General features: G+C 38.2%; 1 protein-coding gene across 1 annotated transcript in view; it reads right to left on the bottom strand.

Moving 5' to 3' along the window:
- CDYL2 (chromodomain Y like 2) overlaps positions 1-26302 on the bottom strand; it is a 59817-nt gene that overhangs the window by 9107 nt on the left and 24408 nt on the right. The window contains exons 3-5 of the mRNA XM_075714809.1: positions 17188-17782; positions 8134-8351; positions 960-1132 (exon numbers count right to left, since the gene is read on the bottom strand). Of these exons, the coding sequence (XP_075570924.1) occupies positions 960-1132; positions 8134-8351; positions 17188-17782 (986 nt within the window). The remainder of the gene's footprint in view (positions 1-959; positions 1133-8133; positions 8352-17187; positions 17783-26302) is intronic.

The following is a 26302-nucleotide window of genomic DNA, read 5'->3' as shown; positions in this document are numbered from 1 at the left end:
AAGTATTAAACTGAGAATCCAAACTGATCTGCAGTAGTTGTAACCAAGAGAATTGATGGTTAATACATCATGTAATAAGTGAACCTGATCTTATTTTATACTAATATATCCAAAATACAGATCTGTTGTAAAACAAATTCTTTAATATTCCTTCATAGAATTGTTGCATAAAGTTTTAAAGCTTTCTGAAGAATAATATTTATTTGTAGGAAGTGGGGGGGGGGAAAAAGGGACCACACCCTCTCCTGGTACAGACTGGTGAAATACCATTGGCTTTAGTGGAGTAATGTTGATTTATACGGGAAGATCTGCCAAGTATGTATAAAGTATACCTTGTGGATAATGGAAATATTTGGTGATGTATTGATTTGTAGACTGCATGTCATAAACCCTGGATTTCTATTAAGGTAATGTGATATATATAAGGAAAGTCACATTTTAGTTATGAAAATAAAACTACATTTACATATATATTAAGTAATTTAAGTTTAAGAAAAAGAGTGGAGACCCTTCTAATAAGGTTCTGAAATACAGTGGCAGACTGCTATTTCAACAGAATATGAGTAAGCCATGGATTCCCATTTGCACTGAAATTCATTAAAATGATGAACATTAAAACAAGTAAAATATCTGCCTTTCAGGAACCACTTTAGAACATGAAGCAATAGCTAATTTGGAAAAACAACAACAAAGTTGTATTTGAATTTGGAGGAGTGATTTGAAATATTAAATACAGAGAATTGGAGTAAAATAAATCCCTATGGATATTAGCTCTGGAATAAATGTGCTTTCTTTTCTAATAAGGAAAGGTCCAAGGTTCTTCTTACTAAACAAATTTGTAGGACTATAATTAGAATGCAATCAACACTTAAATATACAACATTTTTGGACCTGATAAATATCTTTATAATCACACACTGCATTTCATAATTTAGAGATCATAGGTAAGCTTGGGTCACCTTATAGCTTCTGCAATCCTAGTGCTTTCCTTTCTTCTGTCATTGGATAACCTGCCAATTAAATATGAGTAATCTAGGCCACTACAGAATACACTTCCCACTGCGCTGAGAAGTAAGAGTTTACTGTCATCAGCTGATGCATTGCACAATGCTCTCCGAACTTCCTTCATGATCTGTGGATAAAGAAAAGTAAACAATTCGACATGCATGCCGTTGCAATATCATTTCCCTAGTTTTACAAACCTTATTGATTTTGAGAGACTTAAATTTTGGGCACTATTAAAACTTACATCAATTATATATATTTATATAATTTTAATATACTTAGAAAGATAACACTGAGAGTTTACAACATAATTTATGTTTGGAAGTGCTTTGTTGATGCTTACTAATTCAGAGAGTTTTTAGGACTTGGCTGTTCTTTGCTTATTCTATGGGAAATTCTAGCCAGCTATTTGATTGCAATTTAATAATCTCAAATATGACTTTTTTATTTTCATCGTGTATATTCAGTGTACATCACTGTACCCTCAGTAACACGGTTATCACAACAATAGCTTATTAACCTCAGCAGGCTGTAAGCAAAGCCTATAAACCCCAGTTTTCAGTTCTTCAACTACTTTGGTTTATATGACTTCAACAAGAGCAAAGCAGGTCAAGAGGACACCATATACATCAACATGACAAATATATCATTCATTTTTCTGTGGTCAGTGATGTTGTTGAGATCTACGAAAGTTAGAGCAAAAAAGCCACCTGAAAGAGAGACATTTTGACTCTGATTTACAACTGGATCAAGCTATTAATTGCACCATAAATCAAACCTAATCAAAACCTGTACAGAGTTGAGCTGCTGGTATTGTAAGAAAATGGCCTCTCATCTGAGCAGAGAATTGTTTTTCTAATGATTTTTAAAAGGAAATATTATTTCATAAACTTCTGATCGGTAACTTCTTGTTTGGTCACAATTGAGTGTAGTTTGTAAGCTGTAATTGATTTCAGCCGTTTCAGCTTCCCCTCTTCTCTTTAGTGATTTGCTCCTCACTTCAAGGGCCATGATTTCATCTAGTGCGACTCCTCCTATGCTTAACCATACTCATGTGTCAAAGTATTTCCTATAGACAGGGTCCTGGTGAGTCAATTTTTTCTCTTTTGTACTGAAAGATTTGCTGTTAGCATAAATTTAGGGAAAAGACAGCAAAATGCGGCTGGGGGATTAAATATGGTTTCCTCGTGAGAGAAAAAAAAAGATTTTTAGCTTGTGATTATTTTTGTTCACTGCTTTCTGTTTCCAAAAATTCTGTAGATCTCTGAAGTGTGTTATTTAAGAAATATCCCTAAACACAGAAGTTTTGTTTATACCATTCTAGGTAGCCTTTTGTTAGAAATCCTGTGAGACCAAGCTTGAACTTGTACATTCAAACCATGCAGTGCAATGCTACCTTCCTGCTTTCCATATGTGTTTGCATAAAAATGATTGTTACGGGCTGCTGAGACCGGGACATGAGAAAGCAGGTGGTGAACTTTTGGATGCTTCGCTTTTACAAGTGCACTTCAGAACGCCTGTAATACCGAGTATGTGACAGTGGGTGGAACTGAAGTAATTAAAAGCAGCAGAATTTGGAAGTGTATTTGAAATTCTTGTGCAGGTACAAAAATGTCATCAGCGATTTTACAAGTACTGTTTATTCTCAGAGTCTCAGAGGCTGTCTCAGCCCTCAGTTGGTAAAAACATAGCAAAACCGCACATTTTGTAAAGGGGAAACAAAGGAATAAAACCACTAAAGCCTCTGTTCAAAGTTAAAAAGAAACTTTAGAAGGTGCTAGATGTTAGAACTAAAAAAGATAGGTATTTTCATTTTCCTAGTTCCATGTGAATGCCAGGTTGTCCTCTTAGTTTATTTTAAATAGTCTCAAAATCTGCTCCTTCTTAGGGAGGATGTATAAAGAATATCAGAGAATACCAGTCAAACATGTTTACGTACAATGAGGAGTGTTGCTTTAAATATGATGCCACGATACGATACTGCATTCAGCAAGTTTCTTTACTGTTCCTCAACCTCCAGTGATATTTGCATATGTACCATCTCTTTGATGTTACCACTGCTATCCCTCAAACACATCGTTACCATTACAAACTCGTCTCTTTTTTATCTTACCCCTCATTGATTTGGATGGCTAAAGCCATCTAAACGTATAGCACGCTTTTGAGCAGAGGTTATACTGCTTGGAGGAAAAACCAATGTGGTGCTAGCACTGTTTTTTCAATGTTTTGGAGCAGGTGATATTAAAGGTCTGTTATTAGGAACTGATTTGTCAGATCTAGTTGGAAACGGGAAGGCTTTGATAGTATTTTGGAGAGTATTTTTGAGCAGGAGTGGAAATTTAGTTCCACTGCTCCACTAGTTTCTAGCAAAAGAAAACAGTATCAGAAACCAGGAAACCATAATGTATCGGTGTTTTCAGTCTACAAGAAGTATTTTTTTTAAACTATCTGTAAGTTTGTCATTAACTTGATCATCAAAAGGTGCTCGGAGGCTCGTTGGAATACACCAATGCCAGCAAAGTCAGTTCTCGCTCCCTTGTTTTACGCCACGCTTCCTTTGCTGGCGCAGCCCCACATACCCCCTAGTTACAGCCAACGCGCTGCCCGCTGCTGCTTCCGAGTGCTGTGGCATCACGGCTTTCCTCCTTGATTATCTGCGTATGGGTATTGCTCTACAGGTGTTTCTATCACTATAGGAAAGCTCCTAACAATAACATGCAGATAAAAAAGATGGTTTGTCTCTAGGGTTACAGAACTGTCTGTTAAACTGCAGTACTGTAAAGTAAATATAATTTTAGTTCAGAACTGCTGTCTGGTTTTAAGTACAAATTTCCATTTAATGCAGTAGTGGATTCAGTTTGCAAATATAGAGATACTGGGTGTCTTTAGTTACGCTTCTTTGTCAGATTACATATTCTTTTTCTCTCTTCCATGGTCCTTAACCTTCCCCCAGTTTGGTATAGCTATGGCATTTGTCCAATTAGATTTTACTTTCTCTGGCGGACCAGATCTAGTATTACTATTTGCAGGGCTCCATAGCAGTATTCTCCAGTTCCATGCTTTTTTTAATTAGCTTTTCTTATGGTCTTTTAGTTAATTTTCAGTTGTGGGGACAACATTTTTATTTTCATGCATTTGACTAAAATTCCTGAGGAAGTATTTACAGAACAGTATGAGCCAGTTCTTTCACTTATGAAAATCTATCAAATTATAAATTTAGACCAGGCCTAATGCTTCACTTAGTGTTTTATGGAAACCCAAATATATAATAAAATTATCACTTTCTCAAAAGTTGCTTATTTTTTTAATCCTGTCAAGAAAGTAAGTTGGTTAGTTCTTTAATAGGACACCTTATATTGCAAAATAAACATAAAATGTTTAAAAACATCATTACACTTCTAAGAGCTTATTTTAATGCTTGTTACTGGACGTAGGAAGTTTTAAAAGGCATTTGGTGCACTTTGCTTTCAATACTGCTTACATTCTGGGGAAATCAGGAAGCTGGAATTTATCACTGTAATTATACAAAGTCTCTTGAACAGAAGTCTCTTGTTCATATAAATAGAAATACTAGTTTAAAATGTTAACTTCTCTGAATCTCTAAGGATTCACTGTTGATATTCTTAAAGGTAAATATTCTGTAAATATTACAGTAAACTAAAATTTTAAAGCCATTCAGTTGTTCTTAGAACCTCTTCCACAATTGTACTTTTTTACATAAATGCACTTTTTGTTACTTACTGACTCTTTGCACAAACAGATTCCGAGTCCTTTCTGTTTGATAACTAAAGGACTTAGGAACCTGTAAGGCTGGCTTCAGGCAGAAGTACTGGCCAAAACCCCAATTTGTCTTTGTATGAGGCAAAACACAGATAGCAGTAAAATTGTACCTGCCTTTTTTTTTTTTTAAAAAAAAAAAAAGTCAGGAGAAGTTGCAGGTAAGGAAAAGTAAAGGCACACCAGTGCTCCAAAATTCACCTGGTAGAACTTCAAACCCTGTAATTCTCATGGCTCGAAATTTGAAACCTGATTCTTTTGTACGAGAAGCTTATTGGAGGTAGTTATATCAGTCTTCAATGAAAACATTAGCTGCTTAGGGTATGCTTTGCTTTTAATTCAGGGGACTATTAATTCCTAGCTCTATTAATAGTGTAAAGTAAAACCAGTGGATGGATCCATTTAATCTTCAGTTTGAAACAGAACTTGGACCCTCCAAATGTGCTGAGTTAAAACAGCAACATCATCACTGGAGAAAGAACTTGAGAAGCAGCAAAAGAGCCGTGAGAGAAAATGACCTAATAGAATTTATAATGATGAAATATTTTACATATCTCTTTTAAAAGTGAATTTTAAAAGTAGCAAGCCTGAGCCACTGAAATAAAAACAAGCTGTGCTGTTTCATGACACTGGCTTGGAAGTTTTATAAGGTCTTGTAAAACATAAGAAAGAATTTCTATAGTGCCCTGAACATTTTGTAGAAAAAACTCAATTACTAGAGTGGCACTGAGCCAACTTCAATCAGTGCAAATGCTGCTGGAAGGAGCATCAGCACATTTCATGCTAAAATCACCTGCACAAACCCACAGGTGTGATGTGGTTACCAAAAACATAGGATAAAGATTCAGGCAGACTTCTCTAAGCTTTGCTTTTTCTTTTTTTTTTTTTTTTCCAAGTAAGTTCTTCGTTATTTTAATTAAATTGGCATAAATAGCAGAGGCCAATGGTGGAACAAAACTATTACATTTCATCTGAAGATTAAGATAAAGTGCAAAGGGAAGCAGGGTTGTTTAAGGGCGAGAGTGATTTTGTATAAGCTTAATTTTATAATGATTGTGGGCAGTGGGCACCTTTTCTTTTCTTCCTAACACAGATGGCCAAGAATAACCAGAGCACTATTTTAACCACACCAAGTAGACCTGCTCTGAGTAAATTAATCATTTACTATTTGGCAAACATAATTTACTGAATGTCTAGTAAAGCTTGGAGTTAGCGTTTCTTTTGACAAAATGAAACACGCTTTCTTCGTTTTGGAGGAATTTTGTGTTCACTGGTGATAAAAGGTGTCAAAACTGAAAATGTTGGAAATGTCCCTAAAATACTCTGTCAGTTTGTCTCAGCCATGGGTGACAAACTGTAGGGACAAGGCATTCAACGTATCCCTCCTCTCAGTTCCTTGGATTTCTGCTGTAATTGCCAGCAAGGATGTGGAATTGCCAATATTGGAGGTGCTGGATTTTGTGGTGTGAATGATCATGGGCTGCAGCCTGGACCGAGGCCAAAGAAGTCGTTTCATGTTTGCCAGCAAGCAGCCTTCCGAGAGCAAGAGCTTTCAATTGCTCTCAGCTTGGATGAGTTTTAAACAGACAATCTCAATGTGGAGAACTCATTACCTTGATTAATTCCTGACCATCCAGATCCTGGTCAGTAATGTAGTTTTCTAACATGTATTTCCTGGTTTTTGAGTGAGCTTCAATAAAGGTTCTAGAAATAGTCTATGCCGGTGATGCAAGGAGAGGACTACTATTATATGCTTATCATTTATTCTTCCACAGAGGTGGGTTCCCGGCATATTGAAAATTTTCAAAGAATGAAACAGATTGGTTTGGCAGACCTGAAGAGCCTGAATTAATTCACCGATTAGAGCATTTGAACACTGCTCATGTGGAACAGCAACGTAAAGGTATGTCTGTTCAGCCCAAACATATTAAGTCCTTGATTTCATACTTTTTCAGGCCCTTGAGCTCTTTGTTTAAATTACCTGCAGTGTCAATTAGCGGTAATTAATACACGGATGGAAGGATGGATTTGATGCAATCTGATGCATTTTAAGGAATTAGTATTAAAAGCAGATGTTTGGTGTTCTGTGTTAATTACTAAGCTAGTCCTTTTAAATATTATGTAGTTTAAAACCTAGGAGCGATAAATGTATGTACTAACAGTTTCAACTATTTAGAATCATTCTGTGTATTAATGTCCACGTGTAGGTGTGCATTTGGGAAGGGGAGTCAGATTTAGAGCCATCATACCTGCCAGTGGTTTTATCTGAAGCTCATTTTAAGTAGTTAATTTCAAAGTTATTCGGTTTCTTACTGAAGAAAATAATTCCTCAAAGCTACAATCTACTTTTCCCTCAAACGGTACCCAAACTGATATTTCATATACTTTTATCCTGAGTTACTGTATAAATCCGAGCTGTACTGGTGTGTCTGGAGGGTAGCAAAGGTAGAGATGTGCCACGCTGCGGGCAGCTCGGGGAGGAACTCTGCCTGCGGAATGCTCACACAGCCCAAACTGGCGCGGGGAGGCAGCTCCCGCTGTCTCCTCTCCGATCTATGGTAACCCCCTTCCACCAGGCCGTTACCGCCCACGTGGCGCAGGGCTCGAGCGTGTTCCCTGCTCTCCAGGACACGCATCCGGACGCAGGCATTTACTGACACCCTTTTTGTTCTGACATGGGAAAGGTAGAGCAGAGCATTGCTGCCCACTGTCCTGGGATCACAGGGAACGGAGGAGCTGCTCAGCCCTTCCAGTGACCAGTATATGTACTGGAGTTGTACAACATTTGGAACAAGGGAATTCATTAATATTATTTGTATGTTGTATGACTTTATGCAATTCAGCTGAGAATAGAGCCCCTAATTGGTTCAGATTTCATAAATAAGGACTCATAAAAAGTGATCCAGAGAAAAAGCAATTAGGGATCAAGATACACTTTTAGAATTACTGTTTCAGGATATAGCCTGAAATTCCTCTGTATGCAACAACTGGAGCACTATTTAAATTAGGAAAATTAAAGAGACCAGATTCTCCTAAGGACAGTAAATATCAGTAAGTCCAACATGTGAACGACTGCTTCACATAACTCCATGCTGGAAATACCAATTCTGCCATTCCTTTCTTTACTTCTGATTTTTGTTTTCAGACATGTGAATTAAAAATTAATTTCTATTGCATTCTTTTTGATAGGAATCCCAAGCATGAAAAAGTTAGGTATATCCGAACTCCCTATTTCCTTTTTATGATAATCAATTAAGATAACAATACATAAAATCCAGTTCAAGTGCAGTGTTTCCAAGATAACCCACACACTAGGATGGCTTTCTTTGGCTTTTATGGCTACGTGCTTACCTCTGGGGTCAGTGCATTGTTATCTGAAGTCTGACTCGACAGCAAAATATGTGTGAAACCATCTTCTTTCCGGACTACAATGTCCCTGAACCGGCAGTTACTTTCATTTTGACGCACGCTGTATCTTAGTCTCTTATCGAAGACATAATCTTTCTCCCCATCTAGTTTCCTTTTCACAGTGCTGTGTAGATTCAAGCTTCCATTGGCAAGAGAAGAACCTTTCAGATGGAAAGAATCAAAGCATAATCATGTATATACCTTCAGAGAAATGGAGTGATACTTTCTATTAGCTTAACCATAGCTCAGTATTTACAATAGCCTCTACGTGATAAATTTGATAGATCAAAAATAGCTTGGCTACTCAAATGTGGCCTCAAGCCATTTTTATTATTCTATACTCCAACATGCAGTACTTTTTCTTCTCTGATCAGACAACCTCTAGATCCAGTGACTTGTAGCATATAGGACTGGTACTCTTAATGGGATTCAGTTCCGCTTTGAAGATGAAAGCAACTGTATCATAGTCTTTCATATGAATTTGGGGGGATCCCTGAATTCATTGGAAAATTCTAATTCAGCTTTGGAAAAACCTGACATGACAGGTTTAGTCCAAATCCCATCCTTCAAAGTTTCATTTTCTTCCTTTTATGGTGACCAGAAAGTCATTATCAGTTTCAAATGACAACCTGAATAGACACTTGTTGCACATCTGTATATGACAGAAAGCTGGGGGAGTTCTTACTAAGCTGACACAACCGGCATTCTCTTCTGCGTATCCTGGTGGTTAGCGTTAGAAGTAGCAGCTGGCCATCCTCTTTGCTCTGATCCCAAGCCTCTGCTCATTACATTCTACAGTAACAATAATTACTGACTTTTGACTAACAGCTGGGATATTAATTTTGGGCTTTGTACACAGAAATATTAATGCTGATGCCATTTTGGAGTGTATCCAGCAGTAGGAAAAAAAGGGAACTATGACAAGAAAGATACAGTTCCTCCTTAAAAATAAAAGAGAGTAATAGTGCATCAATTTTAAAGGACAGTTTATTCAGACTTACACTGTGTATGCACGGTAAACTATTACTTTGCTTATGTTTACAGTTCCTCTTTAATAGGCAATATATTATGATTGGTAACAATGCTGAGCCAGAATGTTGAAAATATCGTTACAAGATTTGTATGCAATACTCCTTTCCTAATTACAGATGTTTCACACTATTGCCGTTAGAAGTAAAGCAGAGACAGGTTGTTGAGGAACAGAGATTAAAGTCACTCCATTCACTGAAATAGTTTCCAAATCTGTTTTTTGTTTAAATAGACATGAGCCCACAACACGCCACATTTAAGAAAGGCCAAGAAAGAGCTGAATGAAAACACCTTTGTTTGTTCCGTTCTTTACCCTGCCAAAGCTGACCCGTTCCAGCTTCTGGTATCAAATAGCCAGGAATTTTTAAAGGGCAGATGACATGGATATTACAACATAGATTTTAATTTTGTAGTTTAAATGACCACCATCCAATTAAAAATGCTCTGATGGAATAGAATTGAACAGTGAATTCATAACAGCTTACTCTCTAAACCAAAATCACTTACCCTCATTTTGGATTAGCTATGTTTCAACTTGATTTTGTGTAGGTAAGTTAACTGGCTGATACCCCTCAGCTGGCAAAGGCCTGTGGAATTGTTCGCAGTGTGTGGAATGCCTGTATATACGCTGCAGTTACGATATGTGAGGTTAAAATATATAGAGTGCTTAATAGTATTTAACTGGTACCTCATTTGGCTTCATTGTGTAACGTGTGCATGTGTGTACACATATATCTACACACAGAAATGCAAGTTTGTTAAAAAGTCTGCTATTTCAGACAATCATAAAATTGTTTTTAATTGTTAAGAGATACCATCTAAAATATTGCCTATATTACACTGAAGAGAAGATTTAACTGGTGCAAAGCAAACATTGACAAATTACATTAGATCATCAATTTGAAGAAAAAGCATTTGAAGCCAGCAGAATTGGAAATTTGTTTTCTTGACAAGAATTATATACAAGTGTAGAAATCACCATGTGCTTGAATTTTTAAAATTACGAATTATTTCTGATGGCATGTTTCTTCTTTTTCATACGGTTTTGCTACTGCATATATTTTGACATGTATTCTTAAAAACAAAAATCAGCTTGTGAAGTTACTAATGGAAAACTAATAGCATTGGGAATAATATACTGAAACAAATTAATTATTTGACTGAGGCAGACTTTTAAATATTGCATTTTTATCTATTCAATCCTTACTATGTTGCTTAACCCAGCAATAAGCTACTAAGATGTGAAGAGTTAAATCTCCCCAAAAAGTGTAAAGAACTTATAAAATCAGAGGCACAAATGAACATTGAATGGAAGATGTGTCAGACTAACTGTGCTGATTATCCACCTAGTGTTGAAGATTACGCCACATTGATTTTAAATACAGATGTTAAGAGAATGGTAGAAGATTAATTTACATAGATAATCCAGCTCAACAAAAAGCCTCATAGTAATAATTTTAATTTTTTGTTGTAGTCTTGAGTAATGTATTCAGTTTGTAAATTAAATATATGATGTAAGAAACTATAGATCTTATAAAAATATTTTAACTGTCTGCACGCCAGCTGACAGAAATTTAACCAGAGGAAAGAAAGACCTAAATTAAATATGAGAGAAACATAAATGGAAAAGTGTCGTTTCCAGGAACGGATGATTAACAGAACAGCATCTACTGAGCAAATTGTTGTTTCAGTGTATACTGTGCATCCCCGTAATCTTGCTTAACCTGATAAACTGGAGAAAATGATCAGCAAAATCCAATGGCAACACTCAAGGGAAACCAGGCCAATTTAGGATGTCTGTTGCCTGGATGTGATGGAGCTACTGCAGGTTTGGTCTGGAGCACCAGAGCATCCAGGCTGTCTCTGCATGAGGGTTAACAGCACCTGCTTAATGCACATGAGGGTGACACTACCTTAATATGTCACGATGCAAAATGACTGTGACATGGGAAAAAAGAGGCATTCTCAAAGCAGTCTATACTGCATGTGAAACAAATTAAGGATGTCACAAATTAACTAAGGAAGCTTTAGGTACCTCTAAATGTGGCTTACTGGCGTAGTAATGAGTATTTGATGCTAAGTCTAAGTACAAAAAGAAAACAACGGGAGAAAACATTCCTTCCTTTAGGGGGAGTTTAATCTAATTATTACCTTGTTTTTAGTCAGCAGTAGAACATGTGGAATACCTAAAAACACACTGGTGTTTAGAAGAAGTTTCACTATTTTTTAAGGGAACTTCAGATGTTTCCCAGACCACTGGTGCATCTAGTAATCCTTCTCCGAGAATGGCAGTAAAGGATGCTATGTAAGGAGAAAATGCAAGCTTGGCCACTTTCTGCAGTTCCCTCCCCTCCTATCACCCCTAAGTGTTGTACAGCAACATGAGAGGATTCATCCTTCCTGTTTACTTCAGTATTTGCTCATGGACCTTTGCATACATTTCTCTAACCTGCTTTTGAGCCTGCTGATGCTGTCTGTCTCCACAGCCTCCTGTGGTTAGAGTTTGAGAAGTTGTGTAGCCACTACACAGAGAAGAATTTTCTTTCATCTGTGCTTTTATCTGATGTTCTACCAGTTTCAGTGAGTGGTCCCTAGTTCTGCTGTTGAGGGATTTAGTGAACAACAGTTCTGCATTTACTTTATCTGAGGCCCTGATGATTTTGTAAACTTTGATCATATTCACCCTCAGCCTCCCCCTCTCCTAACTGAAGCCTCTTTTGTTCCTGTAATCCTCTTCATTTTAGTTGCCTGTCCCTGTATCTTCTCTACCACGCCACTACTGTCAAAGGGTTACTGCTGCTGCTGTTGGTACTAGAAAGCGCTTACAGACTCCAGACTGAGCCTGAGACCGGGGCTCCATTACACTAGGCACTGCAGAAAACACATTAGAAATTTAGAGTCTAAAAAATGAGGCAGACAAAGAGTAGGAGAGGGAAGAGAGAGAAGATCGCAATGAGCCTCAGATCACTCAGTGCTTCAGAGGACTCGGATCCCCCCATCTCCTTCCACTGCTTCTACGCACTAGAAGAGGTCACCTCAAGCTACCGCGATTTTCAGATGTATCTTTTCTTAGTGTTTCAGCACAGTCAGTTTAATGGAGCAGTCTCTGTGCCACCACCCGATGTAGTGGTCCTTGTGTTGGTACCAGCATGCAGGTGGGTAGCCATACTCTGAACTGACCTGACGAACTGTTCTGGCTGGAAACTCACCCTGCAAAACTGTGGTTCGTTTTCAAACAGATCGGGCTCACCTTGTAGCCTCAAGAGTACTAGAACTAGTGCAGGGAAAGGGATGGGAATAATGATCATGGGATGGAGGGCTGGACTGTTCCTTTTGTTAGCAGCATGCATTTGTGCTGAATGAAAAGGATCATGGAGCTGGGGCTTTAATTTTTCTAGGTGAAATAAACCATGCTCCCTTACTCTCCCTAGTAAACCAGCTTGGCATTCCTCAGTCTTCCCAATAGCCTTTCTCTGTCTCCTTTCTGTCTTTCTTGTGGGTAATGGTTAATACTGTACATACTTAAAAGCAGTGTTCTGTTGATAATTTACTAATAATTTCAGACTTCTCCAGCTAAGGGAGCATCTGTAAGATATCTAAAAGCAATGAGTTTTTATCCAAATTGAGAAAGCAAGCATATTTGGTTGTCTTTTACTGCCAGTATTGCTCCAGAATAAATAAAACAGAACAAGCTAAAAAAACAAGAGGAAGCAGTGACTAAGTTCATAGAGAGTATTTAAATTAAGAGCACCATGAGACTACAAAGATTTTCGTAATGGAGAAAAACAGTGGTTAGTGATACATGACAAGCAAAAATTCTTCAGCAGATGGTACAGAAATAGAATGATGTAGAAAAGGGAAAGAGAAAATTAAAAGGGGATGGTTTTTGATGCTGTCAAGAAACTTGACAAAACAATCACTCTCAATTACACTATCTGGAGAGAAACAGAAATGTGATAACAGAAGACAACAAGTATCATCAAAAGAATGGTATTAGCTCCTGGGAGCATCAGTGGTTGTTCTCCTGTGGAGTTTTTCAATATTTTCCAGTTTACGGACCCTTAAATAACTGTCAGTAAAGATGACTCTACTCTTCTTATGACAGGATGTGTAGAAGGTAGAAGAGAGGTTTTGGTACGAAAGGTTTGTCCCAGCTTCAGCAAGGTTCCATATATATGCTAGGGTGCATATATGATTTTGTGCATACATCTGTAGGTATATAGTCATCTTTCTGGGGCAAACAGCTTACTGGTGAGAGTTTTATCTGTAGGTTGAGCAAGAAAGACTTGTACCCAGGTGGATGTATACACAAAACCAAACACAGACTGGTGGAAGTCCATTCAAGGAGTCATCAAAAACTAGTTTTCAAATAGCTGTTATTTCTTGCAACAGAACTGGCATACCACAGAGAAACAAAATAGGTATTTTTTGATTAGTTATTGCCTATAAATTACTGATTATATTGCTTGGCTCAATATGCTGGTAGTTAAACATTATTATAATATGAAAGAATACTGGTTCAAGCCGATGGTTTTGGAGGCCTTCAACCATAGGCCAACACTGGTAGCAGAGCTGGGCTACAGCTGGGTTTTCAAATTGTGGAGAATTTTTGAGTTTTCCGAATCTAGGCTTCCTCTCAAGACCAACTTAAAATTTCTATATACATTTTCTGTGCACTCTTAGACTTAGCTGTGAAATGAGTCTGACATTGATTTGGACTTCATATGGGCAATCTCAAAACTGACACAAATGTCTGCTTCCTGGGATTCTGCACGGGGCTGCCCGGGAACCACAGCTTCTGGGAGCCAAACCCAGGTCCTCCAGGCTCCCTCTTTGTTCTACACATAGTGCCTGGGAGCCCTGCGAGCGTTGATGGGGCATGCCGGGCTTTCGACTCCCAGACTCTGTGGCAGACTGCCTGAAACCTCTGGCATAGCTGGCTGCCTCAAAGCTAAACGTGGGAGTCCGGCCAAGCAGACTGCCACATTGCTCCCAGTCTCACGGGACAAAGCCTTGGGACCTTGGCTCAGATTTGGAGAAAGTTTTGAAACCCAAGATGTTTGGAACAAAACTTCGGTTATTCAACAAATTGGCATTTTCCTCTGAAACTTTCTTCATTTGTAAATTTGTAAAATTTCAGATCAGTTTTAGTGGACGTCTATCCCGTTTAACATGAGTTTGTGATGCTAACAGAACACACGGCAGAATCACACTGGCATCTTCTGCACTACTTCCCTGCGAGTGTGAATACTGAGGGAGTTCAGTAAATTGTTGGAGTTGCTGAAGAGTAGTGCAAGTTTCTTCAATTTGACATTTCAAATGATGCAATATCCTGTATCAGGAAATGTGACTTCTCTGAAGCTTGTAGGGCAATATTAGGAAAAAAGCTAGTGCTTTTATTTTGGCCCTTCTTCACCGGTTTCTGCCTGCCCTTACTTTGGTAGTCTCATCTCTCCTCTTTGTAGTTTTCTCTACTATGCATGTGCTGGGTATCACAAAGCAAGACTGGAGGGATTTCTGGAGTGCTGCCGAGTATGGGTTTTTCAGACAAGAACCAGGGAGAGCTTTAAAGATCTCTTGCTTTTGCCTACAGGGAGGTCAGAATGCAAGGGAGAAAGGAGAGCAAATTACAGAGCAGAAGTGATGGATTTGGAGAATGCAAAAACCGTCATAAAGAAATGTTTTATAGGAGCTGCATATGTTAGGCCAGGAGCCCTCTTCATGGCAGAGCACCTGGCTGCTTAGGCAAAGCAGCTTTCTACTGAAACAGAGCTCTCTTACAGAGATTATTCAAACAGGGGCTGGTGGGTGCCTTTCATTAGCTCTTGTGGGGACAAATGAAAGGCTCATTTGACCGTACAGTTCTTTGTGGCCCTTTAGTTCTTCATGAAAAAAAAAGACTCTAAAATATGGGAATAAATGCATTTTAAAGATGCATTTTGTATCAGAACTTCCCCAATGAATAACATAAAACAAATGATTAAAAAAAACTTCATTAGAAACAGTAAGAAAGCAAAGAAAAATAACTTTATATGCATCTGTAATTAGATATGCAAGTCTTTTTAAAGAAGCAAGTAACTTTTTAAACAGTCTTATATGAGCTCAAACTCATGAAAATACAAAAGCCTGCACTCCCAATTTTAACTGTCATTGACACCCTTTGGGGTACTTCTGCATTTAAAGCTGACCACACATTTTGCTGGTTTGGGAGTCTTTAACAAGACATTTGATGCCTGGACTGAAAGATCCCAGCAGTTACAGGATGCAACCAGTAAGACTGGGCACGGACAGTTCTGCTTCCCAAATCAAGTAGCATTTGCTAGGTTGCCAGTAGGGTGGAAAATGAAAAGTGGGGTGATATCATTTATGTTGACTTTTGAAAAGTTTTTGGCAGGGCAATTCACAAGAAGCTGTTAAGGAAATGAATGCTATCATGGGCTACAGAAAGTGGCTAATAAAAATAAATAATTGGAACAAATGGTTACTTTTCATCATGTCAAATGATTAGTAGTTGGCTGCCCCAAGGACCTGCAGAAGGATTAGTTTATTTAATGTATGTATTAATGAACTGGGAAGAGAAGTATGAGAGGAAAATTTCAAGGGAATACAAAATAAGTAGAGTAAAAACTAGGAAAGAATTTGAAGAGCTTCACTGAGTCATAAGAAAAGGGTGAACTGGCAACAGTAAAGCAGATTAAATGCATAATGAAAAGAATCATACTTATAGCTGTGTTCTAAATTAACTGTAACCAGCAAAGAAAAAAAACCTAAGAGCAACTGTGTATCACTCAATGAAAACCTTTATGCAGTGTGTAACAGCACAAAAAATAATCCTCAAAAGGTTGTATCGCCACTCTATCAGTAAGCAGTAGGAAATCATTTGGAACAGCTCCTGCTGTTTTTAAAAGGTATTAAAAAAACCCACACACACCAAAGGCACAAGAGGATACCGAAAACTACCAGGAATCTGGAAAGTCTTCCACATGGTAGGAAGGCTAAAAAGGCTGGGACTGCCTACAGATTGACAGGACGTCTTCCTCTTTATCCTTTCACATAAGGACAAGAGCTTATTCAATGAAAGCAAAGGTCAAAAAAACCCAAACAAAACCCCAAACCCAAAAAACTGATCAAATAAAATGTGCATCTCATTGTTAGCTCCTGGAAATTACCACCACAAAGCACCACTGAGGCTTTAAATTTGGTAGGATTTAAAAAAAAAAAAAAAATTGGGCACATATAGATAATGAGAAGCTACTTAGTTGCATTATGCTGCATAGTATTTATAGAGAACATAAACCTTTATTCTTTGAGAACTAAGCCAGTCAGTAACTATAAGGATTAGAAAGAAATTTCTCTCCTGTTTCTTCTCGTTCACTTCAAGGCTGTTTGTACCTTCCCGTAAGGTACGTCTTTCGACTTCTGATATATCTGGTCACTGTCAGAGATAAGGACATGGCAGTTCTGAGTACTCCTGAATATGATGAGCATTAATACCAAGGAACTTGAATGTTACTCAGCCATACTTACCAGGATACTTTAGCAAGAGTGGTATCAATTATGTTTCTAAAATAATCCTGATCTTTCCAGACCATTGGGTCTGTGCACACGTAACTGAGAAATGCTTTGTTACTTGGTGATACACAAACCCAAAGTTGCAGTATTGTACGTACCTCTGTTGTCATTCCTACTGCGTGCCTTGTCATCACTACCCCACAAGAACTTTACACTGCACAGGCAGGTAACAAAGCCCACATTGCCTCATGTCACTCCGTGGGAAACGGAAGGAGAGAAGCCAACTGATTAAAAAATGGTATAATATATGGGGAAAGAGCGTGAAACATATTTATGTGCTTCTCACCGTATCACTAGTGTAGCATGACAACGATTTTTCCATGAGTGGACTCTCTGTTTGCAGTTGCTGCAATTACCGCCCCCCCGCCTCAAAAGACTATAGTTTAAATCACATACCAATTCCATTCACAACAGGTGAATCATTACTAACTTCCAACACGCTGGGCAAATTTTGTTCTCCTTCGTGATCATTTAAATCCGTATTTTGCTGTTGTGAGCCATTCCCAAAATGTCTAGAATCCTTTTCATGACTGCCATCTCCATTCTGCAGACCATTATGCGGCTTTTTCAGTGGCATGATCTGTAAACCGCTGGGAGTAGTTCGGTAAGTCACAGTTTTAGCAGCCCTGTCATTAGCAGATGCTGGCTTTGCTGCATATCCTCTTTTCTGTTTTTGAAGAGATGAATTAATTCTCTTCCTTTTGTGTGCTGACCCTTTAGACTTCCCAGATTCAGAAGGTCTATGTGATATTTTCTCCACAGATGACCCTCGGCTTTCCCGTAAAAATTTTGGAGCACTGGCCTGTTTCCCATGTCTCGATCGCTTTTCTCTAGTAACATGTAGTCCATTGAACTCATCAATAAATTCCTCACAATGTAGTAGATGATGTTCAGGTTCCCAGGTGTCTTCATTGCTTCCGTAGCCTTTCCACCTGATGAGATATTCCCATTTGCCCTTCTTGTTCTTCCTTTTGTCTACAATCCTCTCCACCTAAAAGAAAAATCAAAAAAGTATCATATTAGAAAGAAAACCACTTTGCTCATGAAGACAACTGTCTTCATTTACAGCTAGGAAGGCCTCCCTGACATTGTAAAGGCACTTTAGTATTCATGAGGTTTGCCTAAAATGTAATGCCTAAAACATGAACCGACTGACACGGAAAGCCACCCAGGCTAGCCAAAATGTAGCAACCTGTTTTCCAGATTTAAGTTTACCTCATTTTCATAGGATACAGTCCAACACTGTATTCCCATTGGATCCTACAGAGACCATGCTGACTGCTGACGAGAAGCTGCTCGGCGTGTGTATAAACCGCTTGACATAATGGTTAGGAATCAGTGTTACATGTTTCTGTTCAACAAAGAATTCCAACAACAGCCCTGGCAATACAGGAGAGGAATGCAGTAGCCCCAATGGTATTTTGACAGCAAGGCCATTTCCCCTTCTGAAAACATTGAGACATAAACACCTGATCAAACCTGATCGGGGAACCTGCGATAGCCACAATGTGAAGAAACAAGACAGAGCCTGAATATCATTAATGAAAGTGTGTTTTCTTTGAAAATCTGGATGTAAAATGAGACTGTTGTTCCTCAGCTACCTCTTGCTTGAAAGAGCTAAATAAAGTATATTTTGCTGTATGGTCAGTTACTGATCATTCTCCTGAATCCACACATGCATTATGTCCCTACAAACATCCCCATACTTCATGTCCCGAAACTATCTTGAACAGAGAACTGACTATAACAAATTACACTGTTTTACACTGAAGATATATTTGCAGTAGTGTACATCCATTTGTATTTTTTATGAATGCAGTATTTGAGTAAATACACAAAATTTGTGAATGCACCAATTAGGAAAAAAAAAGCAAATGAAAGGCATAAAGGCAGGATTCTTACATCGAAGTAATGAATTTCATGAACCTATGCTAGAGAATGTCAGTTTAAGAAACATTTCTGCACCAAGGGATAAGGGACTATGTTGGGACTGCAAGCTGAATGCGAATTAACAGTAGCATGCTGTTGTGGAAAATGGGCTGTACAACTGAAGAAATCTTTGTGCTATCTCAGCACTGGCAAGATCTCAACTAGAGGGAGAGTGCATATGAAAACCCAAGCACAATCAGTGGACAGCACGTCGTGGGTTTAAACTGCATGAAGTGAAATTTAGATCAAGTCATTAGGAGAAATGTAATGGTAGTAAGAATGAAGCATTAGAATAGGTAACATTGGGAAGGTATGGAGGGGTTTTAGAACAAACACTTTTTGTTAGACAAACATCTGCCATGAAAAGTCACTGCTGGAAAATCAAGCTATGAGAAAACCTTTTGAAGTCTCTACCGAGTTATATTTTCTGATTTTTTTTTTTTTAAATGTGGCTTATGAGGGATAAAGATGCCACTAATGAAAAAAAAAAAAAAATCATTATCATTAACGAAAAGCACTGTTGTTAGTTCAGAAAAATAAATAAGTGGCTAGCTAATGTAATAGTTTTCATTGCTCTTCAGAAAAAATCATCTCATGTGAAGAACAACTGTGGAATCTGTATGGAGAATTTAACCTTGAAGAAGGGCAATCACAGCAGTGTAAGTAATTGTTCTTTTTAGGTCCCCTGTTAGAGCAAACCAATGGATTAATTCTGTCTGTTCACTGGCTGGAACTGTACATTCATAAAAATCTTGGTGGGTTCCCCAAAGGAGTCTGAATGTAATTAGCAACTAAACATTATACTTCTATCTCAATTCATTTACATGGGAACTGTGCTAAGATATCTGTGTCTGAGTGGTAGTGGACAGCTTTCCTCCATCTCCAGGGCACTCAACTGCAGCATCCCCAACAGCTCGTTCCAGCGCTCTGTCTTATCAAATATCTGCACAGAACCACCGCAGAAACAAAGCAAGGCATCCTCTTTGCTCTGAATTTAGCACAGTCCCCTTCAGGATTGCTCAGTGTGGCAAAACAATTAACTGAAGCTCAGGCTAGGCAAGTTTGAGATCATTTGTCGGAAAAGAGGAAAAATCTTCACACAAAAAATGAACTGGCATTTCTTTTGTCCTCATTTGGGATGTGCGGCTTTCAATTGTCAAAGTAATAGACTTATTATGATCTTGTTGACTTTATAGAGAGCAGCTGTCCAAATTATCCCTGGATTTAAAATACTTCTCATCCTCCTATCTGGGACTAGCCAGAAAGACCATACAGCGAACCATGGAACTCGGTAGTGGCCTGTGGTTGTCTGCGGATTTGTTACTTTAATTACTGCAGCTCACTATACCAAGGAGCAAAATGTACATACATATATATATATCTCTATATATATGTCCTGTGGAAAAAATTGAATTGCTGCTAAACTCAGTAGACCACAGCTATCATTACTGCAGAGAATTTGGTTTAGAGCTATTCTGTCTGTACTAGCTAACCAACGCACGCATTCCCCTCCCTTTATAATTCAGGAGTTTGGAATGCAAACTCCGTGTCAAGTTGATGCTACCTTGGAGTAACTTCTTTCTTTCGAGGGATTACACCAGTTGCATTCCCCCCCTTGCTCACTGAAGGAAGAACCTCAGGAAGGACAGACAAATGCCTTGCCATTTTCAGAATCGCATACAAAAACTTCTCTTCAACCTCACCTTTTTCACTCATGCACGTACCTTTAAATTTAACTATATCGATTTCTCATTTTCACATTGCTGCTCTACTACAAGGAGGAAAAGTGAAGGGAAGAGGTTTCGTGGAGAGCAATTTCTAATACGGAAAACACTCAAGTATTTTGGTGATGAGGCATTATGCATTTCAATTAAGAGGATAAAAGGAGAAAACATGAGTGGTCTTTGTTCCTGGTAAACAAAATACTGCCAATGGAGAATGTGATTAACCAGTTCAACACATCATGAAGGAAGAATAAAAGTATTTATGAAATTGGGTCAAATTTAATAAATGGTTTCAGAAAAAACGTGCAGAAAGCAAATATATTTGGGAAAGACTAAGCATTTCATTACAGCATTTTCAGAACACAACGATCAACGTTTCACTTCCAAATTAACTAACAAAACTAAAATAAAGTGGGACTAAATAAACTGAAGACAAAACATTTTCTTTCTGGTCAACCCCCTTCTCAGTTTATTGCTTTGCTGGGGAGAAAATGACAAAAATGTGGGTTGATCCAAAATTAGTTGTTTTCCTTGAGTTTTTTGGTTCAGCCATCATACCCACTGGCTGGGCTAATGATGCATAAAAAGGCTGAGCAGATACTTGCCTTGTCCTCATTACTGCCTCATTGTTCATTACTGAATGCGTTTGAGGGTAGCATCGACCATACTTGACCTCTCAACATGGTCCCTTTTCTTTCTTGGGGCTTGAAGTTCTTCATTGCTATTTATCCCCTTCAGAGTGCCACCGTGTTCCTTCACTCCATACAGTGAAGCGCTTCAGTGGAGGCATAAATATCAGGTTTTTACCCACACCTGATACTGCCTGTCCCATCTTCCTTCTATTCACAGTCCACAGTAATAACAAACATCATTATTTTGGTTTTTTAATTATGTATATTTATTTTAACAGGTAGTATATAAAGTAATAATCTCTCTGCATTTACTTCAGGTTACACAAATTCATATGAGTTTTCTTAATGAGAAATAATTCTGTGACAGCTAGTGATTAATAGAAATAATACTTTCATTCCTTCCCTAGAATCAGCAATATACAATTCTGAGAATATGCAGAAAATATCTAGGGCTTTAATGCCTGATTTTCCATTTCCCCCCTCAGTTCTGTCTTTAATGAGAACTGAGTAACATCTTCCCAAAAGTGACCTTGGTAGTTACAGTTTGCCAAAACCTTGAATTCACTGTATTTGGTTTGGAAAACTAAGTCGTTAAATGTAATAAAAGTGAAATGACTGCAAACAAAGTTTGCAGGGGTATCACAGTTAAGAGAGTGCTAGAATTGACATATACCACTGCTTGCCTGGATTCTCTCTCTCCCTGCCCCTCCTGGCTAATTCTGGATGAACTGAGGTGCTGATATGTTACCATATAAATATGTTTAAAGAGAACAAATAGAATGAGACCATGGCATTCGTGCAAACGCATTTACAACACACTTTTTAGCTTCCAACTAGCCTTAAACCTAGCTCTATACACAGCTGCACAAACTAGGATGAAAATCATAAATAAAAGCCTTTTAAAAAAAACTGTATTCTAAACTTAATGTGAAATAAAAAATACTAATCAACTACAGTACAAATATGTAGTGCTTCATAAACTTTGTGTTGTGATCTGGCGATCAAGTGCTTATATATGCAGAGTACCACACACACATCCTCCTTCACAGAAGATTCAGGGTCAAAATCACTCATTTAACAGCGCAGTGTTATTGTCCACGTATCAAAAGGCTAAGTTAAAAAAGGGTAATTCCTGTTGAATTATTTCCACATATAACTGTAAAGCTGGAGCACAGTATACACATCTCACAGTTCACAGGAGCTCTACAGAGCATAAATAAAAATCCTCATGTTCCCAGAGAACACCTTCCAGGAGATCAGTAAACTTCCAGAAAGGTTTGGAAGATTGCGTATCTACTTAGGGATTTCAAAACGAGTACAGGTCATCTCTTCTTCCTGCCACGCAGATCTACGTGACCAATTTGAACTGTAATCTGTGATGCTCAGATGGTCTCTGTTACTGCTCTCTACAGAGCAGCAGACCGATTTCATGACATATGCTAGAAAAACTTGTGTTACAGGACTTGTACTGGTTTATGTGGTTTTTGCATTGGACGTCTTTGTCCCATGTTGTGCCTCAGGGTGTTGGAAGGGTATTTGAAGAAAGTGCCAAGAAAAGAAAGGCAGTAAGATTTCTGAGAGAGATAAAGGCCGTCTGATTCAACATGTTTGTCTTTTAAAAATTCATTATTGCCCTAACTTCCTCCTTTTTGTTACCTTCGCTTTAAGAAATAATGTATCTCATTAGTTGTAAATCTCTTGCTTGCTTGCATTTGTAACTTATTTGTGTTTCTCTTGTATTTCTATTTAATTTCTCAAAATCTGGTAATTGAGCATTTGTTCCAGATGTACAAAAAATACAGCACCGTATCTTCCGAAGCAGTCAGCATTCATGTTAGAAAAATAACAGTGGAATGGATGCTGTGTCTCTCTTCAGAATCTGACCCACAGTTTAAGACCAGAGCAGATCCAATGTGCCAGCTATGAAACTCCCCCAGTAGTAAATACCTGGAAGGTCAAGATGAAAGCAAAAGGGCTAGATAGTCATAAAAATGAAAGGGAAGACATTCCTCATTGGAATTATTCACAGGCAAAAACATCAAATGACATCTTCCCAGGAAGTTCAGTGAACACCCTGTTAATGTCAGGAAGACACTGCTTTTCATTTTCTTCCCTTTTTCTCTTTTCAAGCATATGGATTTCTAGTTTTCTACAATCTTCTCAGAATCAGAAGAGGTGTAAACTTGCTAGGGAAATCCCGAAAATTCTGCATTTTCACTGGAAAAAGCCTATCAGCCTCATATTACACATGGTTGCAAACCCCTGCGTTAGGTATACATGTCGTCCAAAACATATGCATGAAGACTTACAACAGACCAAATAAATGCTGTAAAAACTCCTGCTGCTCCCTGTACGTAAGCCTGCAACTTTGATCTTCCTCTCCTGACAGTAACACCGTAGAGGCTTCCTGCTATGGGATTCAATGGTCCAGGTTTACATAGAAAACCAGAAGCGCACTGCAAGTTAGTTGTATTTTACGGTAGTGATGCGGCAATTAGAAATTACTGCTTAAGAGTGGTGTTTTCACATTCCTAAGACCTTCTCGACCCAGCATTTTGCCTGCATAAGTATACTGTTAGTTACCTTCCCTGGCATCCAGGTATTTTAAAGAAACTGAAAGATAAGCCTCGCTCCAGGCTTATGCAAGCAATGTGATTTCCTCTTCGTGTAAGGGGTCTTCTGGCAGAAGGAGCTTGCCTTTATCACCAGTTTAGATCAAATGAAGCCCTGGCTGATAGCCTGCAGAAAAACAGCCAACCACAGCTTCCATGTAGACTTGTATCTCTAGTGACCTTACGCCATTTTTCTTGGAAGTCCCAACTTTCTCTGAAATAAAGTCTCACTGAAACTGAAATTCTGGTCTGGTCTCTCAGTTGTTCATTTCTGGCTCTTTTGAAAACTGCCCCGGTGCCATATCTCCAGTTCCACACAAGGGCTGCGTCTCCCCCCTCGATGCCATCTGTCCCCGTGGCCAACTCTACTGACAGAACCCATTTTCATGCCCTTGCCTCCTCTCCTTCTGTTTACTGCAGCTTTCTCCTGCTCAGAACTTAGAGTGCTCAAATCTCCCAGTCTGTTAAAGCCGTTTCCCTCTCCCACTATAAATTTAAGGATGTAATCTAAATCACTTTCTTTTAGTAGGATATTTAAGTGTATGTATGTAAACAGTACCTATGGTGGAAGTGCCACAATCATTGTGGTTTTTGGAGCAAACAGGAATAATAATATACACAAGAATCTTGCACTGGAAGAAGGGCATTTTATATAGACTGATACTATCCCTTGGGAAAGGACTGGAAAAGGCAAATTGACAGATGACACAGGGACCAGGACAGGACTTCTTGGTCAACATGTGTAGTCCCTGTCATTGTAGGCAATTACATCATACAAACCCTTCTGTATTGGGTGTGTTTGTGATACGGAACGTATTTCTGTGTGGGCTTATTGTTGATAGGTTGCACAGCAAACAGCTGGTCATTCTTCAATGTAATAGTTTTCTAAAAAATATTTTAGGTTTTCATTTGGAATGCAAGATAGTTTTCAAAGGTGCAAGAAAACTGCACTAAAAAATAAAGATATTCTTTAGCAGTAGGTTAAAGTAATCTTGACAATGTTCTTTATATAGAGGAAGAGTAGGATTTTTTCCTTTGCAGCCCAAGTGTGCACCCGTGTCATCGAAAATGCTGCTACGTGGCGTCGGGGAGACCTCTTTAGGTCTGTTCCTCCGTATAAGGTTTAAATCCCTTTCACTTACAAACATTAATCAACACATACAACATATGTGGAAATCCAAAGAACATGGGGGTTTCTATTTATTTTAAAGCATTAACAATGCATTTCATTTATCAAATCCCTGTTTTTCTTTTGTACAATACATCAGTTCATTATTGGATTTCAGTGTTCGTATTTCTTAAGGAAAGCAAGAAGCAGGGCATACCAAATTCTTGATGTCCTTTATGTTAAAAAGTGAAGTCAGTTCTGAACACACCCTCTACAAACTTGCTAGCACAATTTATTTCAGAATGAATCTGTTAGAATTCTATCTAGAACATTTGAATTTGATGATAAATGCTTACTTTTATTTCAATAGTAAAGTACAGCTGGTAATTTTTTACTGTACCGCTAAATTTGTTTTGTACATTGTAGTGCACACTTTAAATTTAGAAACAACAGACATCTTCCTGGTTTGTAGATCTGCAAAGGAAAAAATAAATGCTGTTCCTATTTACTATCATAACTGAGATTTAAAAACACACTTAGTGTACGCTGCTAATCTAAGAGAATTGAGACAGGGATGAAGTTTGCTTTAAGCAGAACTGTTCTTGTACAGTCTATTTCTGTGACAAGCACAGATGACTAAAACAGGAATGAGAAATCTAAATTCAAGGACATAAAATATTTTGCCAAGCTCTACAAAGAGCTGGCTGGTTTGGACACCTGTATGATGCTCAGCTTTTTAATACTGTGAACTACTTCCTCAAATGTTCCTCTGCCGAATTCAATGGGATTCTCCAGTTTTACAGCATCTGAGAGCACGTGTATGGGAAATGTGTGTGTTTGTCAGAAGAGTTCAGCACAGCCTAGTAAGGACCTGATTCTGCCTATGCTTCCTTTACAGTACTACAAGTCAGCACAGTTATTCCCAATTTACTTAGATGCAAGTAAAACCAAAGTAGGAGTCCCTGGGATTTAAACCACGAGGTTTTTTACTCTTACTTTGAAAGCAGTTTATAGGAACAGGAGCAGCACTTGAAGAGACTTCTAAGCAAACCAGTGTTTATGTGAACATATCACAGTTCTTTCAGTAAAACTGCCTGGAATTTGTTAAAAATACTCAGGTTTCCAAACAGATGTGGAAATGTGTAAGCAGCAGTTAAAAAATAAAAATATGACTATCACTAAAGGTGCTTTTCACCAACATTAAGGCAAGTCCAGAAATGCGGGAAGCAATTACTAATTTACATAAAAGCTGCACCTGAAATCATTAGAAAAAAATTAATGCAGTTTTCTTTTATGTTCATTTGCAGTTTGTTCTCCTTTACCTTGTTCACTTCTAGCTTAATTTAGCGTTCTGTTGTACAGCTCGCTCAGTCTTTTTCTCCACCATATGGGCTTCATTCAGATTCAACACAAGGCCAGGACTTCAGTTCAACACTTTTACATCCATCCCAACGCTTAGCCAGAAGTGAAGATTCCACATTAAAAAAATACAAAGGTTCAGCTATA

Source organism: Pelecanus crispus, chromosome 8, assembly GCF_030463565.1.
Source record: "Pelecanus crispus isolate bPelCri1 chromosome 8, bPelCri1.pri, whole genome shotgun sequence".
NCBI classification, from domain to species: Eukaryota; Metazoa; Chordata; class Aves; order Pelecaniformes; family Pelecanidae; genus Pelecanus; species Pelecanus crispus.
The sequence above is the reverse complement of the archived record's forward strand: the minus strand, read 5'-3'. Positions and strand labels throughout refer to the sequence as shown.